The sequence below is a fragment of the Penicillium mononematosum genome (assembly GCF_028829835.1).
Source record: "Penicillium mononematosum strain IBT 11891 chromosome Unknown utg000003l:1.0-8172316.0:1.0-8177699.0, whole genome shotgun sequence".
Taxonomy (NCBI): Eukaryota; Fungi; Ascomycota; class Eurotiomycetes; order Eurotiales; family Aspergillaceae; genus Penicillium; species Penicillium mononematosum.
In genome coordinates this window covers 484,024-511,052 of record NW_026643273.1, presented here as the reverse complement: position 1 = coordinate 511,052, position 27,029 = coordinate 484,024, and the positions used below count along the sequence as shown (strand labels likewise).

General features: G+C 49.4%; 9 protein-coding genes across 9 annotated transcripts; 3 read left to right on the top strand and 6 right to left on the bottom strand.

Annotated features, from left to right (window-relative positions):
* Positions 1-417: 417 nt before the first annotated feature.
* Positions 418-2,362, top strand: N7519_005098 (MDR family MFS transporter; the record flags this gene model as incomplete). The annotated part of the gene is made up of 4 exons (XM_057291874.1): positions 418-669; positions 741-1,257; positions 1,389-1,808; positions 1,863-2,362. The coding sequence occupies 4 exons, from the start codon at positions 418-420 to the stop codon at positions 2,360-2,362; spliced, it is 1,689 nt and encodes a 562-aa protein (XP_057146685.1).
* Positions 2,363-4,052: 1,690 nt separating this feature from the next.
* N7519_005097 (uncharacterized protein) lies at positions 4,053-8,019 on the bottom strand (the record flags this gene model as incomplete). The annotated part of the gene is made up of 4 exons (XM_057291873.1): positions 4,053-5,625; positions 6,420-6,905; positions 6,973-7,435; positions 7,491-8,019. The coding sequence occupies 4 exons, from the start codon at positions 8,017-8,019 to the stop codon at positions 4,053-4,055; spliced, it is 3,051 nt and encodes a 1,016-aa protein (XP_057146684.1).
* A 152-nt stretch (positions 8,020-8,171) lies between these two features.
* On the bottom strand, positions 8,172-9,576 carry N7519_005096 (uncharacterized protein; the record flags this gene model as incomplete). Its single annotated transcript, XM_057291872.1, has 4 exons — positions 8,172-8,684; positions 8,748-8,855; positions 8,969-9,259; positions 9,313-9,576. The coding sequence occupies 4 exons, from the start codon at positions 9,574-9,576 to the stop codon at positions 8,172-8,174; spliced, it is 1,176 nt and encodes a 391-aa protein (XP_057146683.1).
* A 377-nt stretch (positions 9,577-9,953) lies between these two features.
* N7519_005095 (uncharacterized protein) lies at positions 9,954-13,600 on the top strand (the record flags this gene model as incomplete). The annotated part of the gene is made up of 13 exons (XM_057291871.1): positions 9,954-10,145; positions 10,205-10,260; positions 10,322-10,432; positions 10,486-10,545; positions 10,600-10,770; positions 10,820-10,945; positions 11,006-12,203; positions 12,251-12,314; positions 12,510-12,584; positions 12,626-12,913; positions 12,990-13,153; positions 13,214-13,433; positions 13,488-13,600. 13 exons carry the CDS (start codon positions 9,954-9,956, stop codon positions 13,598-13,600), a joined length of 2,838 nt encoding a protein of 945 aa, XP_057146682.1.
* Positions 13,601-13,779: 179 nt separating this feature from the next.
* On the bottom strand, positions 13,780-14,076 carry N7519_005094 (uncharacterized protein; the record flags this gene model as incomplete). The annotated part of the gene is made up of 1 exon (XM_057291870.1): positions 13,780-14,076. The coding sequence occupies one exon, from the start codon at positions 14,074-14,076 to the stop codon at positions 13,780-13,782; it is 297 nt and encodes a 98-aa protein (XP_057146681.1).
* Positions 14,077-14,192: 116 nt separating this feature from the next.
* Positions 14,193-14,557, bottom strand: N7519_005093 (uncharacterized protein; the record flags this gene model as incomplete). The annotated part of the gene is made up of 2 exons (XM_057291869.1): positions 14,193-14,327; positions 14,378-14,557. 2 exons carry the CDS (start codon positions 14,555-14,557, stop codon positions 14,193-14,195), a joined length of 315 nt encoding a protein of 104 aa, XP_057146680.1.
* A 1,232-nt stretch (positions 14,558-15,789) lies between these two features.
* On the bottom strand, positions 15,790-17,383 carry N7519_005092 (putative MFS transporter; the record flags this gene model as incomplete). The annotated part of the gene is made up of 2 exons (XM_057291868.1): positions 15,790-15,816; positions 15,875-17,383. 2 exons carry the CDS (start codon positions 17,381-17,383, stop codon positions 15,790-15,792), a joined length of 1,536 nt encoding a protein of 511 aa, XP_057146679.1.
* Positions 17,384-17,764: 381 nt separating this feature from the next.
* On the top strand, positions 17,765-19,455 carry N7519_005091 (putative extracellular lipase; the record flags this gene model as incomplete). Its single annotated transcript, XM_057291867.1, has 2 exons — positions 17,765-18,370; positions 18,424-19,455. The coding sequence occupies 2 exons, from the start codon at positions 17,765-17,767 to the stop codon at positions 19,453-19,455; spliced, it is 1,638 nt and encodes a 545-aa protein (XP_057146678.1).
* A 510-nt stretch (positions 19,456-19,965) lies between these two features.
* N7519_005090 (uncharacterized protein) lies at positions 19,966-24,507 on the bottom strand (the record flags this gene model as incomplete). The annotated part of the gene is made up of 5 exons (XM_057291866.1): positions 19,966-20,214; positions 20,235-21,909; positions 21,951-23,734; positions 23,853-24,320; positions 24,451-24,507. 5 exons carry the CDS (start codon positions 24,505-24,507, stop codon positions 19,966-19,968), a joined length of 4,233 nt encoding a protein of 1,410 aa, XP_057146677.1.
* Between the last annotated feature and the right edge of the window lie 2,522 nt (positions 24,508-27,029).

Here is a 27,029-nt window from a genome sequence, read left to right as displayed (position 1 = left end):
CCTTGGGGGGTACTTTCCTCCTTTAATCCAGCTTGAGCCCAACCAACCAATCACAGCAGAGGGGAATCCACACAAACTCAAGTAGGCAATCACAGCCCCTGCCCAGGTGCATTCTGACTTCGGACTCCTAACCCAACCTTGGAAGACTCTTTCGACTCTTTCCACGGCTCTGACCAGGATCCAAAGTTATCCTTACCTTTCACGCTTCCGGACTATGTATTTTTCCTTTTCTACGTCCATCTAGAACCCGACCCCCTACAGGGATATTGTTCAAGTTTGTCCTATCTTGTGCTTCGTATCCGGAAATTTTGTCAAATTTTGTCTCTCTCATCTATTAATATTCTTTGCCCATCTGATCATCTCCTATCTCGCGATTCATGTTTCTCGATGAAAGAAACTTCGAACACAATAGGCGCGATGGCGGAGAATTCCCGAGAAGCGCAACAGGAGAAGCATACACCAACATCGAGACTATCACCGGATCATCAGTCCGAAAAATCTATTGAACCCGAATCTGAAGCCAAACCAGGTCCTCCAGGTCCTCCAGGTGGCACAGGTGGTGGGAAACCCTTTGGGCCGGGCATGGGTCCCCCGGTTGAGTATCCAAAGGGTCTCAAGCTCTACTCAATCATCGTCCCCCTTTACTTTACAGCCTTTCTCACGGCACTGGTAGGTTATTTTCTCTCCTAGAAGCTTGTTCGGTTGACGTGTTTGATCATTGACTTGCCTTTACGCGATAGGATCGCACCATCATCGTGAACGCCATTCCCAGTATCACTAATCAATTCAACTCCATCGATGATATCGGTTGGTACGGTAGTGCCTATCTACTGACATTTTGCGCCTTTCAACTGCTTTTCGGCAAGATTTACTCTTTCTATAATCCGAAATGGGTGTTTGTGACCGCCGTGGTCATCTTCGAAATTGGGTCCGCTATCTGCGGTGCCGCGCCCAATTCGACAGCGCTGATCATTGGTCGGGCGATCGCGGGCCTGGGATCATCTGGGATTTTTGGTGGTAGTGTGATCATCACCTTCTTCACCGTCCCATTGCACCTGCGGCCCATCTTCTCGGGCATTGTCAGCCTCGTTATTGCCCTCGCATCCGTCACAGGCCCATTGATCGGTGGTGGCTTTACGGAACATGTTACCTGGCGCTGGTGCTTCTACCTCAACCTACCCATTGGTGCAGCAGCCATAGTGGTGATCATGCTGGTACTCAAGATGCCTCCGGCGCGCAAGGCCGGAACTCCTATACGTGAGCAGTTTTTGCAGATGGACCCGCTGGGAAATCTATGCCTCATGCCGGGGGTTGTTTGCTTGCTTCTTGCCCTGCAATGGGGCGGGCGACCTATCCCTGGAATAGCGGACGTGTTATCGCTCTTTTAGTTCTGGCAGCAGTGTTCCTGCTGGCCTTTATTGGAATTCAGATCTGGCTTCCAGACACCGCCACCATTCCACCCCGGATCATGAAGCAGCGCAGCATTGCCGCCGGAGTTGTCTTCACCCTGATGGTTACTGCAGCTATGATGACTTTCAACTACTACCTGCCAATTTGGTTTCAAGCCATCAAGTCTGCGTCTCCAGTCCACTCAGGTGTTATGATGTTACCCACTGTCATCTCGTCTGCAGTTGCCAGTCTCATATCGGGTATCCTAATTAATCGTATCGGCTACTATACGCCGTTCATGATCGGCGGATCAGTGCTTATGTCTATTGGGGCCGGTCTTATGACAACCTTTACGCCGCATATGAGCGAAGGCAAATGGATCGGCTACCAGATCCTTTGGGCGGTTGGATGTGGAATGAGTATGCCTTCCATCCCCTAACTTCCATTCGAGGCGCTTCTAACGTACATCCTAGGCATGCAACAAGCTTCTTTGGCTGCTCAAGCCGTCCTCCCTCGTCCAGATGCTCCAATCGGGATTTCCTTGGTCTTTTTCGCGCAGTCGCTAGGTGGTTCTGTGTTCCTTTCCGTGGATCAGGCCATATACAGCAACAAATTATCAGCCAACCTTGGCGACCTCGCCAATGTGACTGCCAGCGGAGTAACGAGTATTCACGATCACGTCAGTTCTCGGGACCTGCCACGCTTCTTGACCGGATACAATGGGGCGGTCATGGACGTGTTCCGCGTAGCTTTGGCGGCTTCCTGCGCATGTGTTGTGGCTTCTGCTCTTATGGAGTGGAAGAACGTAAAGGCCGAAAAGGATGCCATGGGAAAGCCTCCTGGCCCCGGTGGACCGGGTGGCCCTGGTGGCCCTAGTCCAGGGGGTCCAGGAGTTAGCCCTGGAAAGGAACCGTCAACTGCCAGTGGAGAAACAACTGTGAAGCCAAACGGTGATGCTGGTGCTCAAGTTTAGCCCATCGCCATGCCGTACCACTCTGCCTAGCTGGACAATACATTTTGTCTGCAAGGCTACTACCTGGTTAAGTAAAGTTGGCTCTAGCTTAAGTGTGGTGAATTCTCTCGGAGACACCAATTGCTACTAATTGCTATCTTCTCTTCTGCCCTTCTCTGGTCTATAGCAATCCTCACCAGATAGACTGAGTTATTAAATAGATCATTCTCAACTATTGATTTTAATGTCGTTTTACCACTTCTATCACAACAAAGCCTTGTGATCACCTTGCCCAACCCCCAAATCCAGTTCTGGGACTATAAGACCGCAACAATAGCGTCATGAGCTCCGACCAATAACATTGACTCTTTGTTTGCCGATAGCAAAGTGCCCATGCATCAAGTCACAGTCGGAACCCGAAGACCGATATTTTGGCCATGGGATCCGCAGTCTCCGAGTAGATCCCGCGAAGAGCTGTAACCGATACGAGGATATGTTATCCATAGAAGCTATTGACCCCAAAGACACCTAGTACTATCTCACCTCCAACGATTTCACAATTCCACGATGTCATCAAACCTGCTCAACCCGACGAACCTTTTCGACGTGACCGGCTGCATTGCCGTTGTCACTGGCGGTGGCACAGGTCAGGCCTCATGATGGCTAAGGCTCTTGAGGCCAACGGAGCCAAGGTGTATATAATCGGGCGACGATTGGAGATTCTACAGAAAGCCGCTGGAGAGGCCGTACAGTTCCATCCATCCCCAACTACTTTTTAGTCACGGTGCACTGACGGCTTTTCCTTTCCATGGTAGGAATTCAACAATATCCATCCCCTACAGTGCAGCATTACCTCACACGACGAGCTCCAGTCCGCCGTCGACCACATCACTGCCCACGATGGCCACATCAATCTCCTCATCAACAATGCTGGTATCTCAACGCCGAACTTGGGCCCGCATAACACCCGGCCCACGCCCAAATGGGACATCGCCAAGGTGCGAAACTACTGGTTCCAAAAGTCCTTCGAAGACTATGCGGCTGTATTTGAGACAAACACCACCGCCGCCCTTATGGTGACATTTGCCTTTCTTGAGTTGCTGGATAAGGGAAATAAGGTGCGCGCTGCTGCGGCAGGTTCGCCTAGTGCATGTATCAATGGCAACAGTGCAAATGTTGGAAGCAGTCGCGAGTATATCCGCAGCCAGGTGGTAACGGTCAGCAGCGTGGGCGGGTTCGGGCGTGATAACTCAGCCTTCATATATGGGGCCAGCAAAGCGGGGACGACGCATATGATGAAGAATATGGCGACATATCTAGCGCCATGGAGGATACGGGTCAACATCGTTGCACCAGGGTGTATGTTCCTTTTGTCCTTTCTTTGTTAGATCTGATGATGACTGGGATGAGGTGCTGACTAGCGCAGATTTCGACACTGACATGATGAGTGGATTCTCTAAAGCGACCAATGGTCGCTTGCCCATGGCTTTGGCGCCCGAGGAGCGGTTTGGAAATCCCCAGGAGATTGGAGGGACGATTGTGTACCTTGCGTCGAAGGCTGGAGCGTACTGCAATGGATTGGTCATGTTGGTGGATGGTGGGTATTTGTCCAATAAACCAAGTACTTATTAGATTACAAGAAGTTTTGAATCATTTGAATTTCCATTTAAGCTTCACTGTGGAAATCTCGACAAAGAGATCATTTAGCAGATCATTTAGCTTGTACTGGCAACGGCAGCAAAACAGTTTGTTTGTCTACGACAATACCAGGACCCTTAACCTCCAACTTAGCAGGGGGCTGTATCTCCTCCACTTGAGATGCCATTATATACCCCTGATAATCGTTTTCACGGCAGGCTGTCAGTGCCTGATGGTAGCTGGGAAATCCTCCGAACCAGTTTAATGGCTCCTGCCTTTTCCCCGGAATATTTGCCCCGGAATAGTACGAGGCAGACGACGAGAAGACGAAACGGTCCCACAGACGCTGCGTCAAGTTCTTCCATTCTGCCTCCGCATCCGCTGTGTTTTCGACTCTTGTTATTCCTCTCGTTGTCATGTCTAGGATGAGTTGCTCGACAAACTCCCCCTGTAACTCGATACAGGACGGCCCGTTGGAAAACGCCGTCGGCGCCTGAGGTCCGTAGAAAAAGAACATGTTCGGGAACTTGCTAGTTGATAGACCCAGGTTCGTTCTAACTCCTGCTTCTGGATCCTGCCAGCGGTCCTTCAGTGTCCTGCCTTCCGTGTCACGGATGGAGATCGCGGTCAATGCCCCTGTGTTGGTGTCAAATCCTGTTGCCAGGACAATCACATCGAATTTTTTTAGGCCTTCATCCTGCGTGATGATGCCCTCCTGGGTAATTTTGATAATTTTAGAGGCATTGCTGTCAATCAACTCGACATTCTCCTTGTTGAAAGCCTCATAATAGTTGATCTCGAACGGTGTGCGCTTTCCCCCGAACATATGCACTGCCTCCAGGGGAGCCAGCATATCCTTGTATCTCGGGTCCTCAATCCGTTCGCGAGTTCTTTCGGCCCAGAACCGCCACGCATTTTTATTGACCTCCTGATCTACGAAGACGTCAAAGTATGTCGACAGTAACGGGTGGAAACCGCCCTTTTCCCAGGCCGCCTCAAACACTCCACGCCGCTGCTCTTCGTCGTCCTCGTTCCACCGACGCGGGACGAACCCAACATCCTGTCCACCAAACTTTTCGTACTTAGCCTGTCGTAGCAGGGTGGCCAACTCGCCGCTGTCTTTCAACTGCCGCTGATCCTCGGCACTGAGGGGCCGCTGCCGGGCCGGGAGCGCAGTACACGGCGTGCGTTGGTAAACGGTCAAATGGCCTACCTGCTCAGCAATAGTCTGAATGATCTGGACTGCGCTGGCTCCCGTGCCCACAACAGCCACCCTCTTGCCCTTCAGGTCGATTCCGTCCTGCGGCCAGGCAGAGGAATGGAAAGATGGCCCAGCGAAGGTGTTGAGACCTGGGAGATCGGGGATATACGGCTTGGAGGCGAAGCCAAGGGCCGGGATGAACCAGCGACTGCGAATATTTCCGATGGGACCCTCGGTCCCTACGCACTCTACTGTCCAGTGGTGAGTCGCCTCATCAAATTGCGCCCCTGTCACAGTCGTGTTGTACTGGATGTGTCCGTGCAGCTGCCACTTGTCTAGCACGTACGCAAAGTACCGCCGGAGTTCTTCGTATCCGGGTAGCACCTCGCTCCAGGTCCAATCATGGCAGAGCTCTGGGTCGGTATACTGGTAAACCGGGTATCGACTGTCGACTCGAGCCCCTGGGTAGCAATTCCAGTACCAGACGCCACCCGCCTGTGGGGCTTTCTCGACGCAGAGGACATTCAGGCCGGCCTTGCGGAGTCTATACGCCGTCAGTATGTGCCTTTAGGCGTCTCCCAACCAAGTGAAGTAAAGTACCTATGGGTGATCCATAACCCTCCGAATCCAGCTCCTACAACTAGGACGTCTACCTGCTCTGTGGTCGCCATCAGGTGTTTAACGTAGTGAGTTGGCAAATACAATGTGTGTTCCGCTTTGCACTACCCTTCCTTTTCTGATATACTCCCAAACAGCGTGATTCAAGCACTATGAGCGGGTATCCTGACATGACCAATGACATTGGTCGCTCGGACAACGAAGGGAATTTTATCGGTCGGCATCCGTTTGAACCAATAATTTCAGTCACATTATGCCACTGAATTGGCGGCTTTTCAGGGAGTCGGACTCCCGCAACAGGATACGGTACCCGGGCTTGTCCGTCAAGTCTTCAACTCTCCTGCCAATGCGTTGATCATCTCACACCTCCGCGCCATTTTCTTTCCGACCTGCCGCATCCCGGCATATTTCCCTCCAATCGCTAGGTATCTTGCTGTTTCTAGACTAGATGGTCTATCCTTCGATGTGGGGAAGCCCACATCCCACTCCCCCAAAGTCTCCCTACTCCCCGGTCTCCGCCCCGATGCGAACCCAGCCCAGCTTCCACTCATCCGAGTCGCAAGCTCCAATTCGTCTGGGTTGAAGACATAGTATGTACTTTCTAGGTTGTTGAACACATACGGCATGTCTGAGAAATGGACGACCCCAAGGTACGATTTTCCCTGTTGCGCGAGAGCCGCCGCGAACGGTGTCTGCTGCAATTCGTAGAAATAGAATTCCGCTAATTGTGCTGAGGAGCGGGCATGCTCGAATAGCGACAATCCTTGGTGAAGTGATGGGCAGGTCACCGTGAGATCGCGAACGAGGGCCGCTGCAGCGTGCCAGGCCGGGGTCATCAGTGCTTCCCGCATTTTATCTTGGACTTGATAGTCGGACTCCGGGTAAAGGGCGAGTAAGTCCGCAATACTCGAGGCATTGAGAGCCGGATACATGCCGGCTAGGAGGTTCGAGATATCCGACAGTGTGCTTATGCTGGCTGGGACGCGAAGGGAGGCTTCGTCGCGATTCCAGCCAATGATGAGTGGAATGCTCTTCTTCGGAAAGTCACCAGCTGACATTAACGTCGAGGGGGCAGCAGGCAGAATCGTGCCATCGACAGTGGGTATGCTGGAACAGTAGAGAGTTCGTCAGTCTTTTTGCCTCTCATTTCTGTCTGAAGGTTCAGGAAACTCACAAAGCGCCGAATCCGTCTCCTGGGCTCAGTTTGTATGCCACTTTGAACGTGGCGTTCACCAGGAGATCTAATGGTTGACTCTGCAGACACTGTATTATAGCAGTAGTATTCATTTCTTCCTCTTCTGAAGCTGCCCCGGAAGAACCAAAACAGCCTACTTCCCTTGCAACAGCCAGTGAATTACTCGCACTAGTATTCCCAGATACACCAGCAAGGGAGGTAACGGCACCACTCTGGGCAATGACCCGATGGACCGGCAGACTATCATCATCCGAAGATGCCAGCATATGCAGGCTTGCAAATACCGCACCGACATCCTCACCGAACAGCGTCACATTGTCAGGATCCCCGCCAAACAACGCAATGTTTTTCCTAACCCAGTCAAGTGCGAGACGCTGATCTCTCAGGCCGACGTTGGTCGAGTTGGTCGCCCGTAAAGCAGGGAAATCCGCGAAGCCGAACACTAGTAGATGCACTCAGTAATAGACAACTAAACAGATGATGTCGGAGGAGCATACTGTTTACGCGATAGTTCATTGCTACGTACAACACCGGCGTTCCAAGCTCAGCTGCTTGTCTGACAAGTCCGACCGGGTCGTAGGAGGCGTCGTAGATAGTACCCACTGTGCTGCCGCCGCCGTAGTGAAATACCATCACCGGTAGCTTGTTCATGTTGGCAGTCGCACCTGTGCCGGCTGGCCGTGCGATGCGGAGTGTCAAGCAATCTTCTGAAACATCCTTGAGAATTGTGTATGGGTCTGCGGGGAGGGGGATACGCGGCTGTGGACATGCGGCTCCTGGGAAGGTGGCGTTGATGATGCTGTTTCTGGGGGGTATGTAGGCCCTTGGGGGCGAGAAACGATGAATTCCGCTTGTATCGTGGGCGTAGGGGATGTTAAGGAATTCTTCGACATGAGTGTTTGTGCGGATGCCGTGATATGTGATGTTGGAGTGGGGATTGAGTACCGTCACAGGAGATCGAGGGTTGTATTCAGTAAAGGGATAGATGGAGGCAATGCCTAGGACAATTTGATTAATGAAAAGCATTGTAGCAATATACCACTTCACTCTATTTGCGAAAGCGTGAATCTAAGGCTGTTTTTAGATATGGCTCTGGCAGACCTCCGTGCTTAAAATAACCCGTGCGCTATTATTTGCCCTTTCGGGGACCGAAAGTGACCACCTCGAGGCTATCGCTACTATTCCCGCCCAATCTCCAGAATCGTCATCGCACTACCACAAGGCTGAATGGCCCGGATTATCTTCAAGGTGGAGTCTGCCGCCTGCACTAGTGCCTCCCACTCCTCCATCCCCCGCTCATGGCTGTTGAATGTCTGCATCATCGTCATGTCCCGCACACGCAGCAGCGCCTCCTCGCTAACCGGCGCGCTACCCGGGTTGGGAAGAACAGTGTCCATAACGATGATGCGACTGCCAGGTCGACTCAGGGCCACAGCCAGATGGGACAAGATCTTTTGGGCTTCGTCGCGGGGCCAGTCGTGCAAGATCATTCGGAGAAGGTACACATCCCCGTCGATCACAGGTTGCGGGGTGAAGAAATCGTGACTTTGGAATGTAACCCGCGAGGACACAGCATCAGGGACCTGGGATGCAGAAGTCTTGATGACCATCGGAAGGTCCTGGACAATGAATTTCAGCTGCGGGTAAATCTCCGCGAGAGCAATGCTAGCGTGGCCGCTCGATCCACCCACCTATGTTGAATCAATTTAGCGAAAACCGAAAGTTTTGACCAAAATTTGCAGCAATTGACTTACGTCCACCACAGTAGCATTACCCAGAGTTTCCCAATCGTACCCCTGAATCAAGTGCTTGACGTTCGTCCCTTCGCCCTTGGCCACGTTCTTCATGTATCCGGAAAACCGCTGGGTAAACTCCGGAGAGCTCGAGAGATAATCGAAAAAGGGTAGGTCCGTGTTCATCGCCACGTTGAATGCGGTCTCTGTCTTCTTCGTTGTCTCCCCCATTTTTGGGTCACCTCGACCAGCTTGGGCGCCATTGGGGCCGAATCCTCTGCCAGGAATAGCGCCCAGTCACACAGTGACGGGTTTGACACGAAGTGCGCTGATGTCTTGTTGTGCAAAACCTGGTTCAAGGGTGTCTCCTGAAGGAAATTTCCCGTGATAGCCATCCGAGTTATACTTTTGAGCTGGTGGAGCGGTACGTGGGCTGCAGCCGCGAGATCGGGATACGAGATAGTGCTGTCACTCGGGACGAGCGAGGGGATTTTGAAGTGACAGAGCCATTGAATTGCGGCAAGATGCTGAGGCTATTTTTCATTGTCAGAATTTTGTTTGAAGATCAAAGACGCCATAAACTCACGTAGACTGCCAATCGTGCCAGATACTGGTTGGGCTCGATGATGAGCTGTTGGAGTCGATAAGCATTCTCAAGAATAACCTGTCGAGCCTCCTGAATCTCGGCTGGTGCAGGGGAGGGTAATGTATCGAGGTTATTGAGTTTGGTATCGTCAAAGGAAGGGTGTGGATGGCCTGTAGAGGCACAGAAGGCCGCGATTACTTTGGCCGAAGCACTGATTTGGTCAGCCAAGACCTCAAGGGGAGAAGATTGCGGTGAGTTCGTCATGGTCGGGGCTTCAGTCACGTTGTTCTGGAATATCCTCAGACTACAAGGTATATCTGAATGATTTATTGGATAGAAGTGAAACTAATGTCAGGCTTGTGAGATTGTTACTCTGCGATATCCGAGTGTCCTTTTTCGGTCCCCGAAGATATCATGTAAGAGGTTAATTCCGACGCGCAGTGGAGAGGTAACTAGGCAATGCAATTGAAATTAGTTGAATAAGTTGAAACCCTTTTTATGAGAAAAGAAAAGATACTACTCGAGTTCAAATCCGTAGATGCCGGAGTAGTTGATGCAGGGCTTCTTAGGAACCTTACCACGTTCGGCCTTCTCAACTCTTTCTTTCTCTTCAATCTTTGTGATTTTTGCACTCTTTCAGCATGAAGTGTCGTATAAAAATACTTTTCCTGTTCTTGAGCCATGTTCTCACCACATTTGCCGCACATGTCAGACGGGAACTCACTCTGACCTGGGAAGAAGGTGCTCCCAATGGCCAGAGTCGCCATATGATCAAGACAAATGGACAATTTCCCTCTCCTGAATTAATTTTTGATGAGGGTGATGATGTGGAAGTATGATTTCTATTGATATAATATGCTCTAAGAAACAGTGAAGGCTGATAGCTCTGCAGATCGTCGTTCATAATAAGATGCACGAGAATACCACCATCCATTGGCACGGGATTCTGTAAGCCTGACTCTCTCGTCAAATATCTTGTGCACCTACGGTACTAATAATGACTGAACAGGATGCAAGATACCCCCTGGTCAGATGGAGTGCCAGGTTTGAGTCAAAAGCCTATTGAGCCTGGCGAGAGCTATGTCTATCGTTTCACTGCGTATCCTCCCGGGCAATATTGGTCCGTACTATATGTACTTCGCTAAGGACAGCTTAAAACTAATCGAGTCTCAGGTACCATTCCCACTCCCGAGCTACTTTGTTAGACGGTCTCTATGGGGCGCTATTTATTCGGTATGCCGTATGCCTTCACTACTTTGTACTAAATAAATGCTAATATACTAGTAGACGGAAGCCAGGAACCCCAGGACCGTGGGCAATGATCAACGAGGACCCAGTCGAGATCCAAGCTATGGCACGCGCTGCCAATGATCCTCGGATTATCCTTCTATCAGATTGGGATTATTACACGTCTGAACAATACAAAGAGGCTGATGCAAATAGCCATCTCCAGATATTGTACGGAAAATAACTCTTTCTCTCCAGCTTAATATGCTAACAGTCACAGCTGTGTCGATAGTATTTTGATCAATGGAAAGGGGAGCTTGTATTGCCCTGGTCATCAGTGGCTCATTGACAAGCAAATTCCGTTCATGCACAAAAGTTGGCCAAACGATACTATTACCGACAAGGGGTAAGTTCATGGAAGTCTTTTTCTCTTTTATATCAAGGCGAGCTATATTGATACATACAGTTGCTTCCCATTCGTCCCTTCCACCGAAGGTCCCTGGCTTAAGGATGGCAATGTCTCGGCCATTCCTCCGGGTTTACAAGAGGGCTGTAATCCCCACACCGGTCCCACGGAGATCATCGAGGTCGACGCAAAGGATCGATGGGTCAGTGTCAACTGGATTGGCGGCTCGACCTTCAAAACTCTGCAGCCCACGATAGACGAACACGAAATGTGGATCTACGAGGTTGATGGCCACTACATCGAACCGCGCCGGGCAGATACCTTCCTGATCTGGGCCGGGGAGCGATACTCGGCTCTGATTCGACTCGACAAAAAGCCAATGGACTACTCCATTCGCGTGCCTGACGGTGGCTACTCTCAAATGATCGCAGGCTTTGGTATCTTACGATACAAGAACGGGGACCTGGAGGCTCACCGTCCTCCCGATCGGTTCGGGGTCACAACAACCTCGCAGCCGTACTTTGGCTACAACGCCTGGCCAACACGCGAAGGTATCGTCTTTCTGGACAAATTAGATCTGCCACCCTGGCCGCCCAAGGTTCCTTTCACCGGCGATGGCGACGCAATGCACGTCCTCTTCCTAGGCAAAGCCAACTCGACCTGGGAATTCACTTTAGGTGGCAAGAAGAAGTACCCCTCCGACCGGGCTGCGTACCGCCCTCTATTGTACAACGTCAACAGCCCCGAGGCCCGCGATGACGATTTGATCATTCGCACTCAGAACGGTACCTGGCAGGATATCGTCCTCCAGGTGGGCCACTCGCCCCTTTGGCCAGTTGACTTCCCACATGCCGTGCACAAGCATGCGAATAAGTTCTGGCGGCTGGGTTCTGGCCAGGGAATCTGGAACTACTCCTCCGTCAGCGAGGCCATGGCCGATAATCCGGAAAACTTTAATCTGGTCAATCCACCCTACCGTGATACATTCCTCACTGAGTTCACAGGAGCGATGTGGGTGGTCCTTCGATATCAGGTAACTTCTCCGGGGGCCTGGCTGCTCCACTGTCACTTTGAGATGCATCTCGAGAACGGCATGGCCATGGCCATTCTAGATGGGGTAGACAAATGGCCCGAAGTTCCGGAAGAGTATACCTTAGACTCCCATGGATTCCATCAGGAAGAGAAGAAGCCCGAGCAGCAGAGCATTTTCTTCCGGGTCTTTGATCAACTCTTCTGGCAGTTTCCTGGGTGGCTGTTTGTGGGTGTAATTTTATCATTTTGTATAGCTGTTTGGGCCGTTGTCAGACTCATGTGGAGAAAGGAGCCACAATCAGCGATCAACTATGGCCCATTGAGATCTGGTCCTATGGTGAGTCGAGATGATAAGGACAGTCTATGATATTGACCCCATGGGTTAAATTGAGAATATATATAACTAGCCAGGTGATCTCCTACGGTGACTACGATGAGAATTAAATAGGTTTTTGAGTGCTATTCTATCTTTATGTCTGCTCTAACCTTTCCAAGGTTAATATCTGATTAGCAATACCTTCTGAATGACTAGCCCGTCAGGTCCCCGGGTGGGTCGACTCGGACGCTGGAGTATCCGAGAAAGTCCCGGGGGCCGCGGACCCCGAGGGTTTCTTGGATCGAACATAAGTATCACTAAATGTCTGTAAGGTACGTTCCATTATAACCCTACATCACTGTTGTTCTACCAAGAAACAACAGATCCAATGGCGGATCCAATTCAGCTCGCCAATGCCGCAACCTCGGTTTCTCACAACTACTATCCACCTACCATACATCTACCCCAGTATGTGGACAATGAAAGCTCTGCGATTTCGATAATTATTCAATTTGGCTTTCTGTGGGCAGCCGTATTGGGAATAGCCTTGATCATCATATCTCGTGTGCGACCGACTGCCAGTCAATCAGATAAGCTTGCTTTTGTTTGGATGTGCCTGAGTGAGTTCTACATTCTCCGTTCTCCTTTACTAAATGAGACCTTTGAGCATAAGCTTACCTATATACAATAAAACAGCGGGATTCATCCATCTCTTTTTCGAAGCATATTTTGTCATAAACCACAAAACACTCGCAGGCTCCCAAGAGCTATTCGGTCAGCTATGGAAGGAGTATTCTCTTTCTGACTCTCGTTACTTGACATCCGATCCCTTCCTCATCTGTATGGAAGCTGTTACCGCAGTACGTCCACTTATCTCTGATTCAAGTAGTGAGTTTTCCTGTTACTGACCACCTTGCTAGTTCGCTTGGGGCCCTCTTGCCTTCTATATCGCATATTGCATTGCAGTACAACATCCCGCACGTTATGTTCTGCAGCTTGTGATTTCCGTGGGTCAGGTATATGGCGATGTCCTTTACTATGCGACGAGTCTGCTTGAAATCTCGTATTGTCGACCAGAAGGATATTACTTCTGGTTCTATTACTTCTTCTTCAACTTCATCTGGATGCTGGTTGGTTGCTGTACGTATTTGTTTCCATCTGTGGTTTTTGAGTTGCTGACATAATTTTTTTTAGATTATGCGACGCAGAGCATTACGGAAATAACGAAGGCTTTCGCGAAGCTGCAAGGATTTGGGAAGAGTCAGGAAAACTTCAAGACAGGCACTGTTCTTAAAAAAGGGGACTAATGTGGAAGGAAATTAATCTGCTACAAATCTGGTATGCTAATCTACTGCTATGTTGAATTGATGAAAATATCCCCGTTTGGCAACTCAATTGATAGATAACTATGCGATGTTCCACATCGAAAAAAAAAAAAGGAATTGCAAAACGTGAAAACCCCCGATTGTCCCGGCATTCTCTTCACTTAGCTGCCTTGGATTGTGTAAGAATGCTCCTTGATGCTTGGAAACATCCCCAGAATCTCATCTGCTGTTTGGGAGGTGTCGTTGGGATAAATGCCCGAGCTGGGACAATCAGCTCGGTCCAGTTGTAGCTCGCATCGCCTCATGGATGGCTGCATTTCGGTTGTCACCAATAGCAGTTTCGGCCTGCATCTTTTGAATGACCTGTTCCATTGTTTCGGTAATAGCTTGGTCTGGTGGTGCGCAGCCTCAACGAAGTTTGTAGTAATATCTAGGGATGCGAAGGCACCCCTAGGCATCTTGGTGTAGGATGCGCATAGCCCAGATTTTTTATCCGGGCCCGGGAGTTTTCTGCTTAGCCCATTCACGAACTGTTCTGTGGGAGTTTACCGGGGCCAAGGTCTACCCCTGCTGGCTAGGTGTCGATCTTGATATAGGCAAGTTTTCTGCTTGCCTTGATCGTTACGACCAGATTCGCATTGCCACGAAGGGGGTCCAACCAAAAAGCAGTATCTCTCTTCAGCTTAGTTTCCGTCTCAGAGATAGCGATCTCAGCGACAACGGTGTACCTTTTTCGTTTCCGTTTGCTCGCTCTCCTACTGCTCGCCTCATTGGGCCAAATGCTATATCAGCATCTTTTCCTTTGCCGTTTTGGGGACGGGTGCCGCCCCCTGGATAGTCTATGATCGCATCAAACAGACCATGGTCCATCGAGTCGAGATCTCGCCGCATTTCTTTATTAAGGGCACCAATCGCAGCTGCGTGCTCAGGGCTCGGCATGGTAGGTTCTTCGGGCGGACAGCTTGTGTTAACGTTAGCTATTGGACTAGGTGTATAAATGTATGAATGTATGAATGTATCTGCAAGGGGTACTTACTAGATCTCCTCGTCTGCGGAAATGTCCTGCTGGCGATTGGGAAGGTTATCCTGAGTGGGGCGCGGTAACCTTGGGTCTTTGACACCACTTCCGAGTCTGCTCCCTGTTCTTGGCTTTGTGCGCTTCTCTCGTGGCTGTCACCTGTTTCTCGGTTCCGTTTCTTCGGCCGCTCTGGTATCTCTGTAGACACCGTTCTCTGTGGGAAGGATAGGACAGGCTCGTCACCCTCGATTCCTATTATCGCATCGACATCTAGAATGGCGTCATCTTCTAGGTATTTGTCTATTGTAGAAGGAGACACTGGAGTAAGGAGAGGAAGAAAAGTGCTGGGCAATGCCTCGCTCTAATGACTTTTGTCAGTTCACGGTCCAAGATACCAGGAGGGTCGTAATTTCAGTAAACTTACAGCTTTCAGACTGGGATTTTGATAGGAGACTTGAAGGGAGTTAGGGCGTTTAGTACGAGAGACTTTTTTTGGGTGGGGGGGGAGAAGAAAGGTTGAAGACGGAAGGATTGTCGAGGTAAAAAAGTTGTTAAAGGGAAGAAGTTATCGAAGAGGATAACTGTAAAAGAAAAAGTATCAGAATGGCATAGACTTACTAGTGAGATAGGATAAGAAGTGAAGATAGAGTGAGAATAAAGTAAGAGATAAAGTTCCTTAGATGTTAAAGTGAAGATGAAGAGGGAGAATAGAAGACATTGAGATGGACCTTGGAATACCTACATCGAACTCGACGTCAGTCAGCGCAAGAGGGGTCCTACTTGTGTGGTACTGCTCCATAGTACTTAACAGGTAGTGCCCCTGCATTCTCAGTAGATATCTCTTGAGGCTACATGCTACCAGGGAGATGGAGGAGGAAGAAACTCTTGGTATTCAAACTAGGAAATCAAAAACCTTTTATAGAGGCCTACGTTGGTAAACAAGCTCTTAGTCTGCCACCATAACAAGGCATCCATATAGGATAGGATGATCTCAACAATATCAAGATCAAGTGAAGACTTTGTAAGAACTTATAAACAGTGGTTAAGCACCGTCCTACGATCCCAACAAGAACAGCCCGTGGAGAGCTAAAGCAGAAATTTTAAGAGCATGATGACGGCGTATAATTAGAAACAACGATCGGAAAACTATATTTCAAAGGACGTATCGAAAGTTTGGGTTCTGTCAGCCGGTTAGTGAAAAGATCACAGAAAGGAATGAATAATAGACAGTAACCAACCTCAAAATCGGTTAGGTCGGCCCCAGCGCTCTGGTCAGTAGATGACTCGACCTGGCCTATAGCAGCAGCCGCAGCATCTCGCTGCTTGTTTCTGCGAGCCAGCATAAAACGCAGCAAAACAGCCAACGCTGCTTGCGCAGATGAGCATGACAAGATGAGCTTGACTCCAGTCTGGTATATGGGGGCTTCTTCCGCCAGAAACGCGTGTGGTCCAATAATGTTGCCGGCGCAGTACGCGAAAAACACAAATGCAACACTCGTTGTACGTTTTGTATACCCACCCAGGTTCGTCGCCGGCATCTGTAAAGCCAGTACCAAAGAGCAGACGTAGGCGCCGATGATATAATAACCAAACAACACTCCGACCTTGTACGTCTCATGGTCCAACTTCCATAGGAGGCTGGCGCCGATTATCGTCGGCATCAGGTAAATGAACATGACGACAGTTCGGAAGTTTTTGATTCGAGAGGCAAGATATGTTCCTCCCAGGATGTAGAAGATCTGGAATCCTCCAAAAGGAATACCCAAGGCAACAGCAGTGGCCGAGTCATCGGTTAACCCCTTAATAATTAGTTTGCCGAAGCTGGCGATCCCACCATTTATGACCTCGTTCAGGAGGGTGAACAAGAACAAGATCCAAACTTGTGGATCCATTAAAGCTTCGCGGATCTGATACCATTTGATTTGGTGATTGATGATACCAGTCTGACCGAGTCGACCGCGGCCGATGAGGAGGGCCTTCTCGTCCAGCGTAAAACGCTTCGATGAGATAACATCATCCGGGAGGAAGAAAAGCATCACAATTCCCCAGACAAGGGTAATCCCGCCCAGAATGAGATAGATAGCTCTCCATACCGCAATAGTGTCGATTTGTCCAATTCCATACGTGAGAATGCCACCCACCATAGCCCCCAGGCCGTTGCAGCTGTAGAAGACACCGGCACGGAAAGGTTGCTGAGCACGTGTGTACCACATTCCTATCATCATCATGAAGCAAGGGGTGATGGGGGCTTCGAAGACTCCCAGAAGGAAGCGGCAGATAGCCATTCCGGTGAAGGAGGTGCAGGCGGCAGTAATCATGAGCATCGATCCCCAGGCAATAATGTTCCCGGACACGACTTTAGCAAGCTTTGTTTTCTGCGCGAGCATATTCCATGGGTATTCAGAGACGATATACGCGAAATAAAAGATACTGGCGAGCCAGCTGTATTGCTCGCTGGACATATTTGTCGAAGGGAGAAGGTCAAACACCGCGGAGTAGGCAAGTGCTGATTTGTCGATATACTGAAGCATATATGTCCCGGAAAGTAAAGGCAGCAGAACAAGGTCTACTTTGCGGACCAACGCCTTGTTGCGCGGCTCGTCGTCCAAAAGGGCTTGAATAGCCTCTTGATTAAAGCCATGTTGGCGGAGGAAGACCTCTCCTTCATCGAGATCCGTTATAGTGCCAATTTGCACTTCTTTCTCGTTCATAGTATCGTCCACGGCTGGTTTTTTGTCGATCTCCATATTCGCAATTCAATGAATAATAGTAAATAGCAGAAAAAGATGGGAATGATCCCCATATAGGGAATCCGATACCCCTCAAAGCCGTTTAGCCATGTTTTCTTTATCTTTAGGGTTTATCGGCTCCACCCAGATAGGAAATCCCCGCACGGGGTAACTTTCCGAGCTCCTCTTCGAAGATAAGCCCCACGGTGCTATATCTTACTCCCGACTACACCAAGATACCAAGATAGTCCCCCGCACGGTATAACCTCGGCGCTACTTTTGTACACCGGAGAGATAGCAATCCCCATGGTCCTATATCTTACTTCCGACCCCAACTCTTGTCGCTCTTGATTTCCCTTGATTTCCCTTCATTGGTTTACCATTGAACCTTGATACGCCATGACTGCTGATACCAAGCCCCCTTCCGTCATCCTGGTCCAAGGCCGCGTGGTGGGGACCCAGCTCAAAGACTCATTTCCCCAACCCGTCGACGCCTTCTTGGGGGTCCCGTATGCGCTTCCTCCTGTAGGGGATCGACGCTTCAGACCAGCATTCAAAGTTCCCAGCTCATCAGATACCATTGATGCGTCCAAGTATGGCCCCGCGGCTCCTGGAAAGGCACTTCTCTCTGGAGGACCCAAGCTTGTGCAGAGTGAAGACTGCTTAACGGCGAACATCTTTCGACCGGCTGGCAGCAATGATACGGGAAAGCTCCCTGTCGCGGTCTATCTCCATGGCGGTGCTTTCAATCGGGGGTCGGCAGCTATGCACAATACTGCGTCCATGGCGGGATGGTCAGAACGGCCCTTCGTTGCCGTGAGCTTCGGTTACCGCATTGGAGCTCTTGGCTTCCTCCCTTCGAGTCTGTCGCAGAAGGAAGGGTTGCTGAATCTTGGATTGCGTGATCAGGTGCATTTATTGCACTGGGTTCAAGAGAATATTGCCAATTTTGGCGGTGATCCCGCCAATGTCACTTTGTTTGGTCTTTCTGCGGGGGCGCATTCGGTGACCAGCCCAGTTTCTGATTTTTCAATATTTCATTCTAACCACAAATTTAGATTGGCCACCACCTCCTCAATTACGACGAGCACAAAGCACCATTGTTCCATCGTGTCATTATCGAGTCTGGAGCACCAACTTCCCGCGCTGTTCGCCCATATAACGCCAAGGTCCACGAGGACCAATTTGCGGACTTCCTCCGAGAAGTCGGTTGCCCCGGCGATCTACCCGAAGCCGAAATCTTCCCATTCCTACGTTCGCTGCCCAGCTTGACTGTTACAAATGCCCAAACGGCTGTTTTCGACAAGTACAACCCTTCCCTTCGGTGGGCATTCCAGCCGGTAATTGATGGAGACATCATCCCTCGGAAGCCCCTCGAGGCATGGGAGTCAAAAGTCTGGAACAAAGTACCCATCATGACCGGGTTCAACAGCAACGAGGGAACAATGTACGTCGACAAGACAATGTCAGACGCCTCCGAATTCCGCGAGTTCTGGCACAATCTTCTGCCAGAGCTCTCGTCTTCCGATCTCGACACAATCGAAAAGCTCTATCCTGACCCCGCCGTTGATCCCACATCACCCTATGTTGAAGGAAGACAGGGCGAGGGCCTCGGACCTCAATATAAGCGTATTGAAGCTGCATATGGACACTACGCATATGTGGCACCAGTCCGCCAGACAGCACAATTTGCATCGTCCCAAGGTACTCCAGTTTACCTTTATCACTGGGCGCTACCTAGAACGGTCGTCGGTCGAGCGAACCATGCCGATAATATGTACTACGAGACGTATAACAGTGATATTACGGGGATTTCAGAATCGCAAAAAGAGCTGTCTGGCACACTTCATGCATACTTGACTAGTTTCATTACAACCGGTGATCCTAATGCTGTGTCTGGTCGATATGGACAAAGACCGGAGTGGAAGCCCTTCCAACCGGCGGATAAAAAAATTATGATCTTTGGAGAGGGAAATGAGGAACTGATCGGAGGTAATGTTGCTCCCCCTGCGAAATGTGTTGCGGATGATTGGGCAAGAGAGGAGACCGAATTTTGGTGGTCAAAGGTTCCGATTTCCCAGCTTGCTTAATGGATATAGAACGGATATTTCATTATAAACCTCGGCCGCAAGGCCAAATTCACTTATTTTCTTTTACTTGACCTTTCCCTTTGTGAAAATCACCTTCGCTTAGTTAATAGCCTCGCATCCCCTAGACCTCAGGAATTACAGCAACTACAACATAGATCATCGCTCAGCCCCCCAAAGCCATGCATGACACCGCCATGCACAGCCATACACAGTCACGACATGACATGTTGCTCCAATCAGGTACTTATTTGACGACGACACGTGATTAGAAGCACCGATATTTTGAAATCTCTCTCTCTTCGATAATTTGGTCTCTTTCCCATTAACAGAATCGTGGCCAGATAATCGGCTCCTTGGTGCTTTTGGGGATTCCTCACGGCGGGATAGCACATGCGGCGTTACTCTTGCTCACTCCAAATACAACATTAATGTTCTTACAATTCAATACTCATATACCTCGTTAAAAGGATAACCGGGTCCAGTTCTGAATTTCACTATATTAAAAGGTAATCAAACTGTTGCCCCACGTTCTTCAAGGAGCTTTATCACTTCTTCATTATCCTCTTGCGCTTTAGCAGCTGCGAGCGCACTGCGGTAATCTCCATTGTCGAGTGGCATGTTGACATCAGCCCCTGCATCGAGCAGGACCTGGACAACCTCAACATCCCACTCGCTCGCTGCAACAGCGAGTGCGCTGCCATAATCCCCATTCTTGATTGGTAAGTTTACATCTGCTCCCGCGCCCACTAGGGCCTGCACCTTGGCAGCGTTGATGCTACCCCGGATACTACAGCGGCTTCAAGAGCACTGCCATAGTTTCCATGCTCTGGCAAGGCATTCGCGTCTGCTCCTGCCTCAACGAGGCACTCGACGACCTCGACGTTGCAACTACTTGCCACTGCTGCTGTGAGAGCATTACCATAATTTCCATGCGGCAATGACAAATTGACATCAGCACCCTTTTGGATCAGATACTTGACAGTGTCGACAATACCACCTAAGAATGAAGCTGCTGCTGCTGCGAGGGGACTACCATATACCCCGTTCTCTGAGAGCAAATTCACATCTGCTCCTGCCTCCACTAGTGCCTTGGTAATTTCAAGGGTTGTGTCCTTTGCTGCTGCATATTCGAGGGCAGTACCATAGTCTCCGTCAGAAAGGGGCTTGTTGACGTTGGCACCCTTCTCGATCAGGTACTTGACACCCTCAAAGAATCCATGTTTGATCGATTGCTCGAATTCCTTCTGCACATTCAGCTCCCCGCCTACTTCAATCAAGTATTTGAGAACCTTGATGTCATGAGCAAGTACCGCCAGAGAAACAGGGCTGCTCTCGTCATCCCCTTTGTGAACATCTGCCCCTGCATTGACAAGGTACTTCACAATCTCAATCGAGCTCGCATTTCTTGCGCTGTTGGTTCCGCGAGCTGCTGCTGCGAGAGGGGTGCCATTCTCTCCGCATTCCGACGGATTCACCTCGGCGCCTGCTTCAACTAACCATTTGACAATTTCCAAATTTCTGCTGTCGGTCGATGCCCGTTCCAGGAAAGTGCGGAAATTACCCTCCGAGATTGGCAAGTTCACATCAGCCTTCGCCTTTTGAATCAGGTACTTGACACCCTCAAAATTGCGGGATTTGATTGCTGCAGAAATAGGGTTTCCAGATTGTTCTAGCACATTAACGTCGGCTCCAGCATCCACCAGGATCTTGAGAAGCTCGGTGCCGTTAATTTTGGCTGCTAATGCAATTGGGGTCAGGACGACGACCGGATCGAGATCTTCATCCTCTTCCTCCTCCTCAAGGGTGTGGGTCTTGTTCACATCTGCGCCCGCCTTTTGGATCAGGAATTTGGCAGTATCGACTTTCTCAGCGGCAAGCGCTGCGATGAGGGCGTTCCCATGTTCACCGTTTTCCACTGTCATGTTCACATTTGCACCTACTTCTACCAGATATTTCACGGTTTCCGTGTGTCCCCTGTGAGCTGCTGCATGAAGGGCACTGCCATAATCTTGACCCTCAACCTGCTGGTTCAAATCCGCACCCTTTTCGACGAGTGTTTTGCAAATTGACGTACATCCAACCCGAGCAGCGATCGTGAGAAGATTATGACCTCGTTCGTTCACGCGCGAAACATCAAATTCTGCATTTTCCCACCAGTCTGATAGTATCGCAGCAAATGAAAGATGACACATCGCATAAATGGCAGCATCTGATGGTCCTAACTCGCTTTCAAACTCGCCATACTCCGGATGCTGTGCCTGATTGAAGTCGCATGTGTCGAACTCTTCTTTGGTAAAACCACCTGCCTCCAGGTAGAAGTGGAATTCATCCGTGCCTTGAGCGACGTCAACGATCCTCTCCAAATCGTCCTTAATCACTTCATACCATTTCCGGTATTGCTTGCTGCTTTCCTCGGGAGATCCGAGGAAGGTTTTCAAAAGGAGGACAACGTAGCTTCGTCGTCATCCTGCGCCTTTTGAACATGTTTTACCCACTGATGTCTCATGTATAGATGGAATGGGTGCATGAGGTGGAAGATATCGCCCGGCTCCGGTTGCCCCTTCCAACCTGACAAATCAATTTCGTTATTGTCGTCTTTGTCATACATCGTGATGAGCCATGAGAGACAGGCACTAGCGGCGTGGAAATTAGCCCGTGGAAGGGTCCATTGCATCTTGGTTTCGAGGTATTCGCGGACCGATAGATGTGCGAATCGCCACACCTTTTGCTGAGAGTCAATCGTGAGGAGGCTGTTACAGAGTGACAGTAATCCTTGCTCATCAATTTCATCTGCTAATGTAGGTACCTCCCCTTTCGTGTTCACGCGAACAGCGCAGATAAGCTGGGATGTGGAGAGCGGTCGCTCAGCAGCCATAACCCAGAGCATAGCGCGGTATGTTAGGACCTTATCAGGTTCCTCGAGATCTTCGATTTGACTCCATGCCTCGTCATATGCCTTTTGAATATCATCCGGAAGATTTTCAAGTCGTTTCCATACACTAGACTCAGTCTTACACTTCTGGATTTGATGCACTTGTAGAGCCGCCCATTGGAACATTCCTTGACAGCGCTCAAGTAGAGTATCCAGAATCTTGGCTTTCAGGCGTCCGATGGAAGGAGTCTTCTTGGCAAGCTTGTCTAACTCAACATCGAGATATTTCTGGACGTCGCCTCTGTTGTCACTTGCGTTGATGTCGATATTGGGTGCAGTTTGCAATCGGACCTGAATGTCGTGGTCCGGTCGGCTTGAAATGAAGATTTTTATATGCCGTTCGTTGGATTGAGAAACGAAAGTATCCAAGGCATCGATGAGCTCGTCGCGGGTATCTGTATCACACTCGTCCATGGCGTCAATCACGATTGTGGTCTTCTCGTAAATATCCATCGAGGCCTGGATCTGCTCCTTGCACTGCTCTAGGCTGAAGGTCGATCCTGCATTGCGACATCTATTGTATAATTCACAAAGCTTCTTCTGTGTGGATTCAGGACTCTTCGCAGTAGTTGAGAGTTGACGCACAATACTTTGAAGGATTGATAGTGCCTGTGCACGTGGCGGTTCGTTCTTATCACAGTAGAAAAATGCAAAGCCTTCATTCTTAGGTGTGTTACTCAATCGGTCCTGGATTCGGTCGATAACGGCTGATGTGAGGTAGGTCTTTCCGGTGCCGGGGGAGCCCTGGAGCCAGAAGATAGACGAGTCGCTTTGCTCCCATGTGGCGAAATCCTCAGTCTGTAACAACCATTCACCCGTGCCGGGTGTTCTCTTCTCTTTGACATTGTTATGATTTTTGCCGAATGGAATAGAGGAGATCCATTCCAACATCTTAATACGCTGTTCTTCGTCCATGTTTTGAAGGAGATGTTGGATGTTCTCATCTACCCGCTTCATTGGTGCATTCAACGCATTCAGCATTTCAATCATGCTGTCGTCCGCGTTTGCACTGCGTCTCACTTCGCACGCTGAGACATCACGCAGGAGATCATCTTCTTGCTCACTTATAGCCGAGATACTGCCAGAGACCTTGCCCGGACTGAGGATTGCTTCAAGCGTGCGTGTGGCTGTGTTTTTGGAGAACAGACTTGCCGATTCAGCGAGTACATCCAGCGATGTAGTATAGATTGTGGTCAGTGCAGATTGAAGGTTCTTTGAGAGGCTATCCGTAGCGGGTTTGTTCCTGAGGTACACAGACTCGTACACTTGGCCACGGCTGATCACGCGGACGACTTTTTCAGTGGTTGCAAGCATAGCAGCCATTTGCTCGCCTTCGATGACCGGAATCTGATGCCATCGGTTAGAAAGTTCAGAAAAGAGTAGAGAAACCTTAAGAAATATTGGAGTATCGCGAGGGACGACCTGAACCAGAAACAAAAGCAAGGCATAATAGTGAGGAAATTACCTGCATGACAGATTTGATGACAGACCAAGGTATAGCTGCTTGAGGCGGAGCAAATTGCACTGCAATATCCCCAGCCTTCCCCAACCAGTCCACAATATTGTTGGTATAGTCCCTTAGGACAATCTCTTCGCCGCCGACTTTGACTTTCCAAAATTTCTTCTCGCACTCTTCTTGTCTTTGGTTGACCACGCCAACCAGATCCTCAATGCTGGACTCAACAGATCCAGATTGAGCACTGGACTGGTTAAATCCCATCTTCTTGAGAGCTTCCTGTTTGGATTCAGGGAGAGAGTTCAGGGCCTCCACCCACAAATCCTTTGGGGCATCTGGTTTCTCAGCTGGCTTTTCCTCGGCCGGTAACTCGGTGCTTTCCACAGGCGGCAACTTGGCAGCTGGTGCGGCAGGAGCTGACACGGGTTGGGGTTTTGCCGTGTTCCCTTGCGCTGGCTTCGCTGGTGTGGGTTTGACCTTCAGAAATTGAATGTATCAGCCTTGCCAAAAAAAAAAAGGAAGGAAGGAAGGATTCTATGGTGGCCTCTCTCGCAATTTGGAACCTGTATCAACGCCAGTCCAGTGTATTTATATTTATATAGCTCACCTGTTGTCCATTCTTGTGCCTGTGGCGGCGAATCCTATCCTTGAGTCGGTCGAACATCCTGTAGGGTTGTGTATATTGATGGGAAAGGAGAGAAGTACCAAGGGGTGCGGTACATGCAAAAACAAAGAGGGGAAAAATCTCTAGTTGAGGGACAATTCAGCTACATAAACCCCACTGAGTGCTGGGGAGCTGAACACGCAGGTTTAGGAAATGATATACAAGGGTTCCGTATGTGGACCCACGTATTCAGCCGTCCACTTCATGACGGAAACTTAGACTTCCAAGGTTACGGTGACAGCTTACATATATATTAACTATAATAGAGGGAAATGATATGGGCTCTTGCGCATGCCAATTTCATGGTGTTTTCCTATAGATAGTATAGCCAATAGAATCTATCTCTAGTAGTTGTAGTTTCGGCGCTAACAATACTTAGTGGGTGGATACTCTAGTCGTATATTAAGACGTGATTGGCCAAAACCAAGTATAAAGAGCGCTTTGCTCATAAGTGCATCTAGAAGGAAAGGGCCAAGTCTGTCTCTCAACAAAATTTATCTCCCCCTCATTCTCTAATTCGAAACTCGACATCTACGATGACTCCTAGTCGGAATTGTTCTGTCCAAGGGCCGGGTCCGAAAATCAAGGACGATATTGGGGAGCCGAGAAAGCCGAGATCTGGAATGCTCAAAGTTCCTCTCGATAGTTAGTTTGGTTTCTTCAAATTTATTACTCTGCTAATCTAGAGGGTAAGTACACCTGGCCGGACTACCATTCCCATCCTGAGGTATCTTGATCGCATCCCCCTTCGCGCCATGCACGCGAGTCCAGTTTAGCGAGCCCGAAATGCGCTATCCACAGTGTCGGTGACTAGTTTTCCTTTATACTGTCCAATGGTACGGCGGCGAGTGTCTGCTGGTTTAGAAGAGGATAAAGACAGAAATAACCGGTGTATGAAGCGTTGCAGAGAAGCGAGATGGAAGGAGAGATGAATACGTAGCGACACTCGGGGGAAAGTATGTACTGAATGGTGAATTGAAGTTTTGTCTCCTCTCCCTTCCCCATGCTTTTTTAAACTCTGCTTGAATGATTTGCTTCGCCATTTTGTCCATCTGCCCCACTCTAATATCGTTATAGAAAACATGCCGGGTACGAGGAGAGAGACCAGCACGATCTCCATGTATTCATCATCTCAATATAAGAGGATTAGGCTCCTGTAGTCAAAATCTATGAAATTTTCGTACTTCCAGGTGCCATGGTCTAGTGGTATGACGACACATTGTGGTGCACAATTCTGTGTTAGCCCCGGTTCGATTCCGGGTGGCGCCATATTTTTTTTCCTTTGTCTCCTAATTTTTTCGCCCTCTCTAAGTTGCATACTACTATAGTATACATAAGTCGATCTCGACGACAAGGCTCCTCTATGTGCTAGCAAAGGATAGGAAAATACATGTCACAAATTAAAGCCCTTTTTGGTCCTTTGCTGCTGTCTACCCAACAAACTGAGAAGGGACGCAGACATCGAAACAGACTACCTGAGGAGACTACCGAAAAGTACCACTGAGAACTCAAAGACTAGGGCCGTATAAACGGCCGCCTGGTTTATCTATATCACGAGGGGAAAAAAGTAAAAGGCGAAAAAAAATGAAAAAAGAAATGGCGCCACCCGGAATCGAACCGGGGCTAACACAGAATCGTACACCACAATGTGTCGTCATACCACTAGACCATGGCACCTGTTGAATAATTTTTCATCCATTTTTGGCTTCATGCTCTTATCCTGAGTTGTATCGAAACCGCCATTATGTGCAGGGTAGGCGACATATATTCTGCATTTATATCTTAACAACCACTTTTGCTTTCCACTTAATGTCTTTTAGTTAACTGCAGATAAGCTTGGTTGACCTAGATATAATTTTCAAATAAATTAACGTATGCAGAAGCTGCAATATCATGGTACGTGGAATTATCCTGCTGTGAGCCAGATATATATTAAACACCCAATAATCTTATGACGAAGTTGCCCCGGCCTCTGTCGCGATGCCTTAAAAGAAGACCAGCGAGGAAGGCCGTTACTTGAAGTCCAAAGGATCAACCAGAGGGTTACACTAACTATAGAACATCGTCAAGCCCCAATTTGGAGGCCTTGATCGGCGAAAGGTTCCCTAAAGTTACCACCTAGCAAAGAAAACTCACCTGACTACCACCTTAGTCCCCGTTGATGACCTCTTTCTGGATTGGACATAGCATGGCGCTTTAGGTCCATATAAGCTCAGCCTGTCACAGTATGAGAAGCCAGCCCTAATAGGTAAAAATGGCGAGGAGAAGCCATGGTATAGAATAGCGCGTGTGAGTTTATCAACAGCTAACACTTCCAGATCCAGAAACCAGGATTGCTTGGGTTATCCAGTACATACAAGGTACCTACCTAGGTAGGTATGTACCCAGGGACCCGCGGGCCGGGCCGTGGAGGGGTCCAGGGGAGCGTGCCGCGTCCACATCTGGAAAGCCTCAGGTACATGAAGTGGGTGAAAGATCAGGCATAGACGTCCATTCTTGATGTAGACGAATTCTGCAGAATT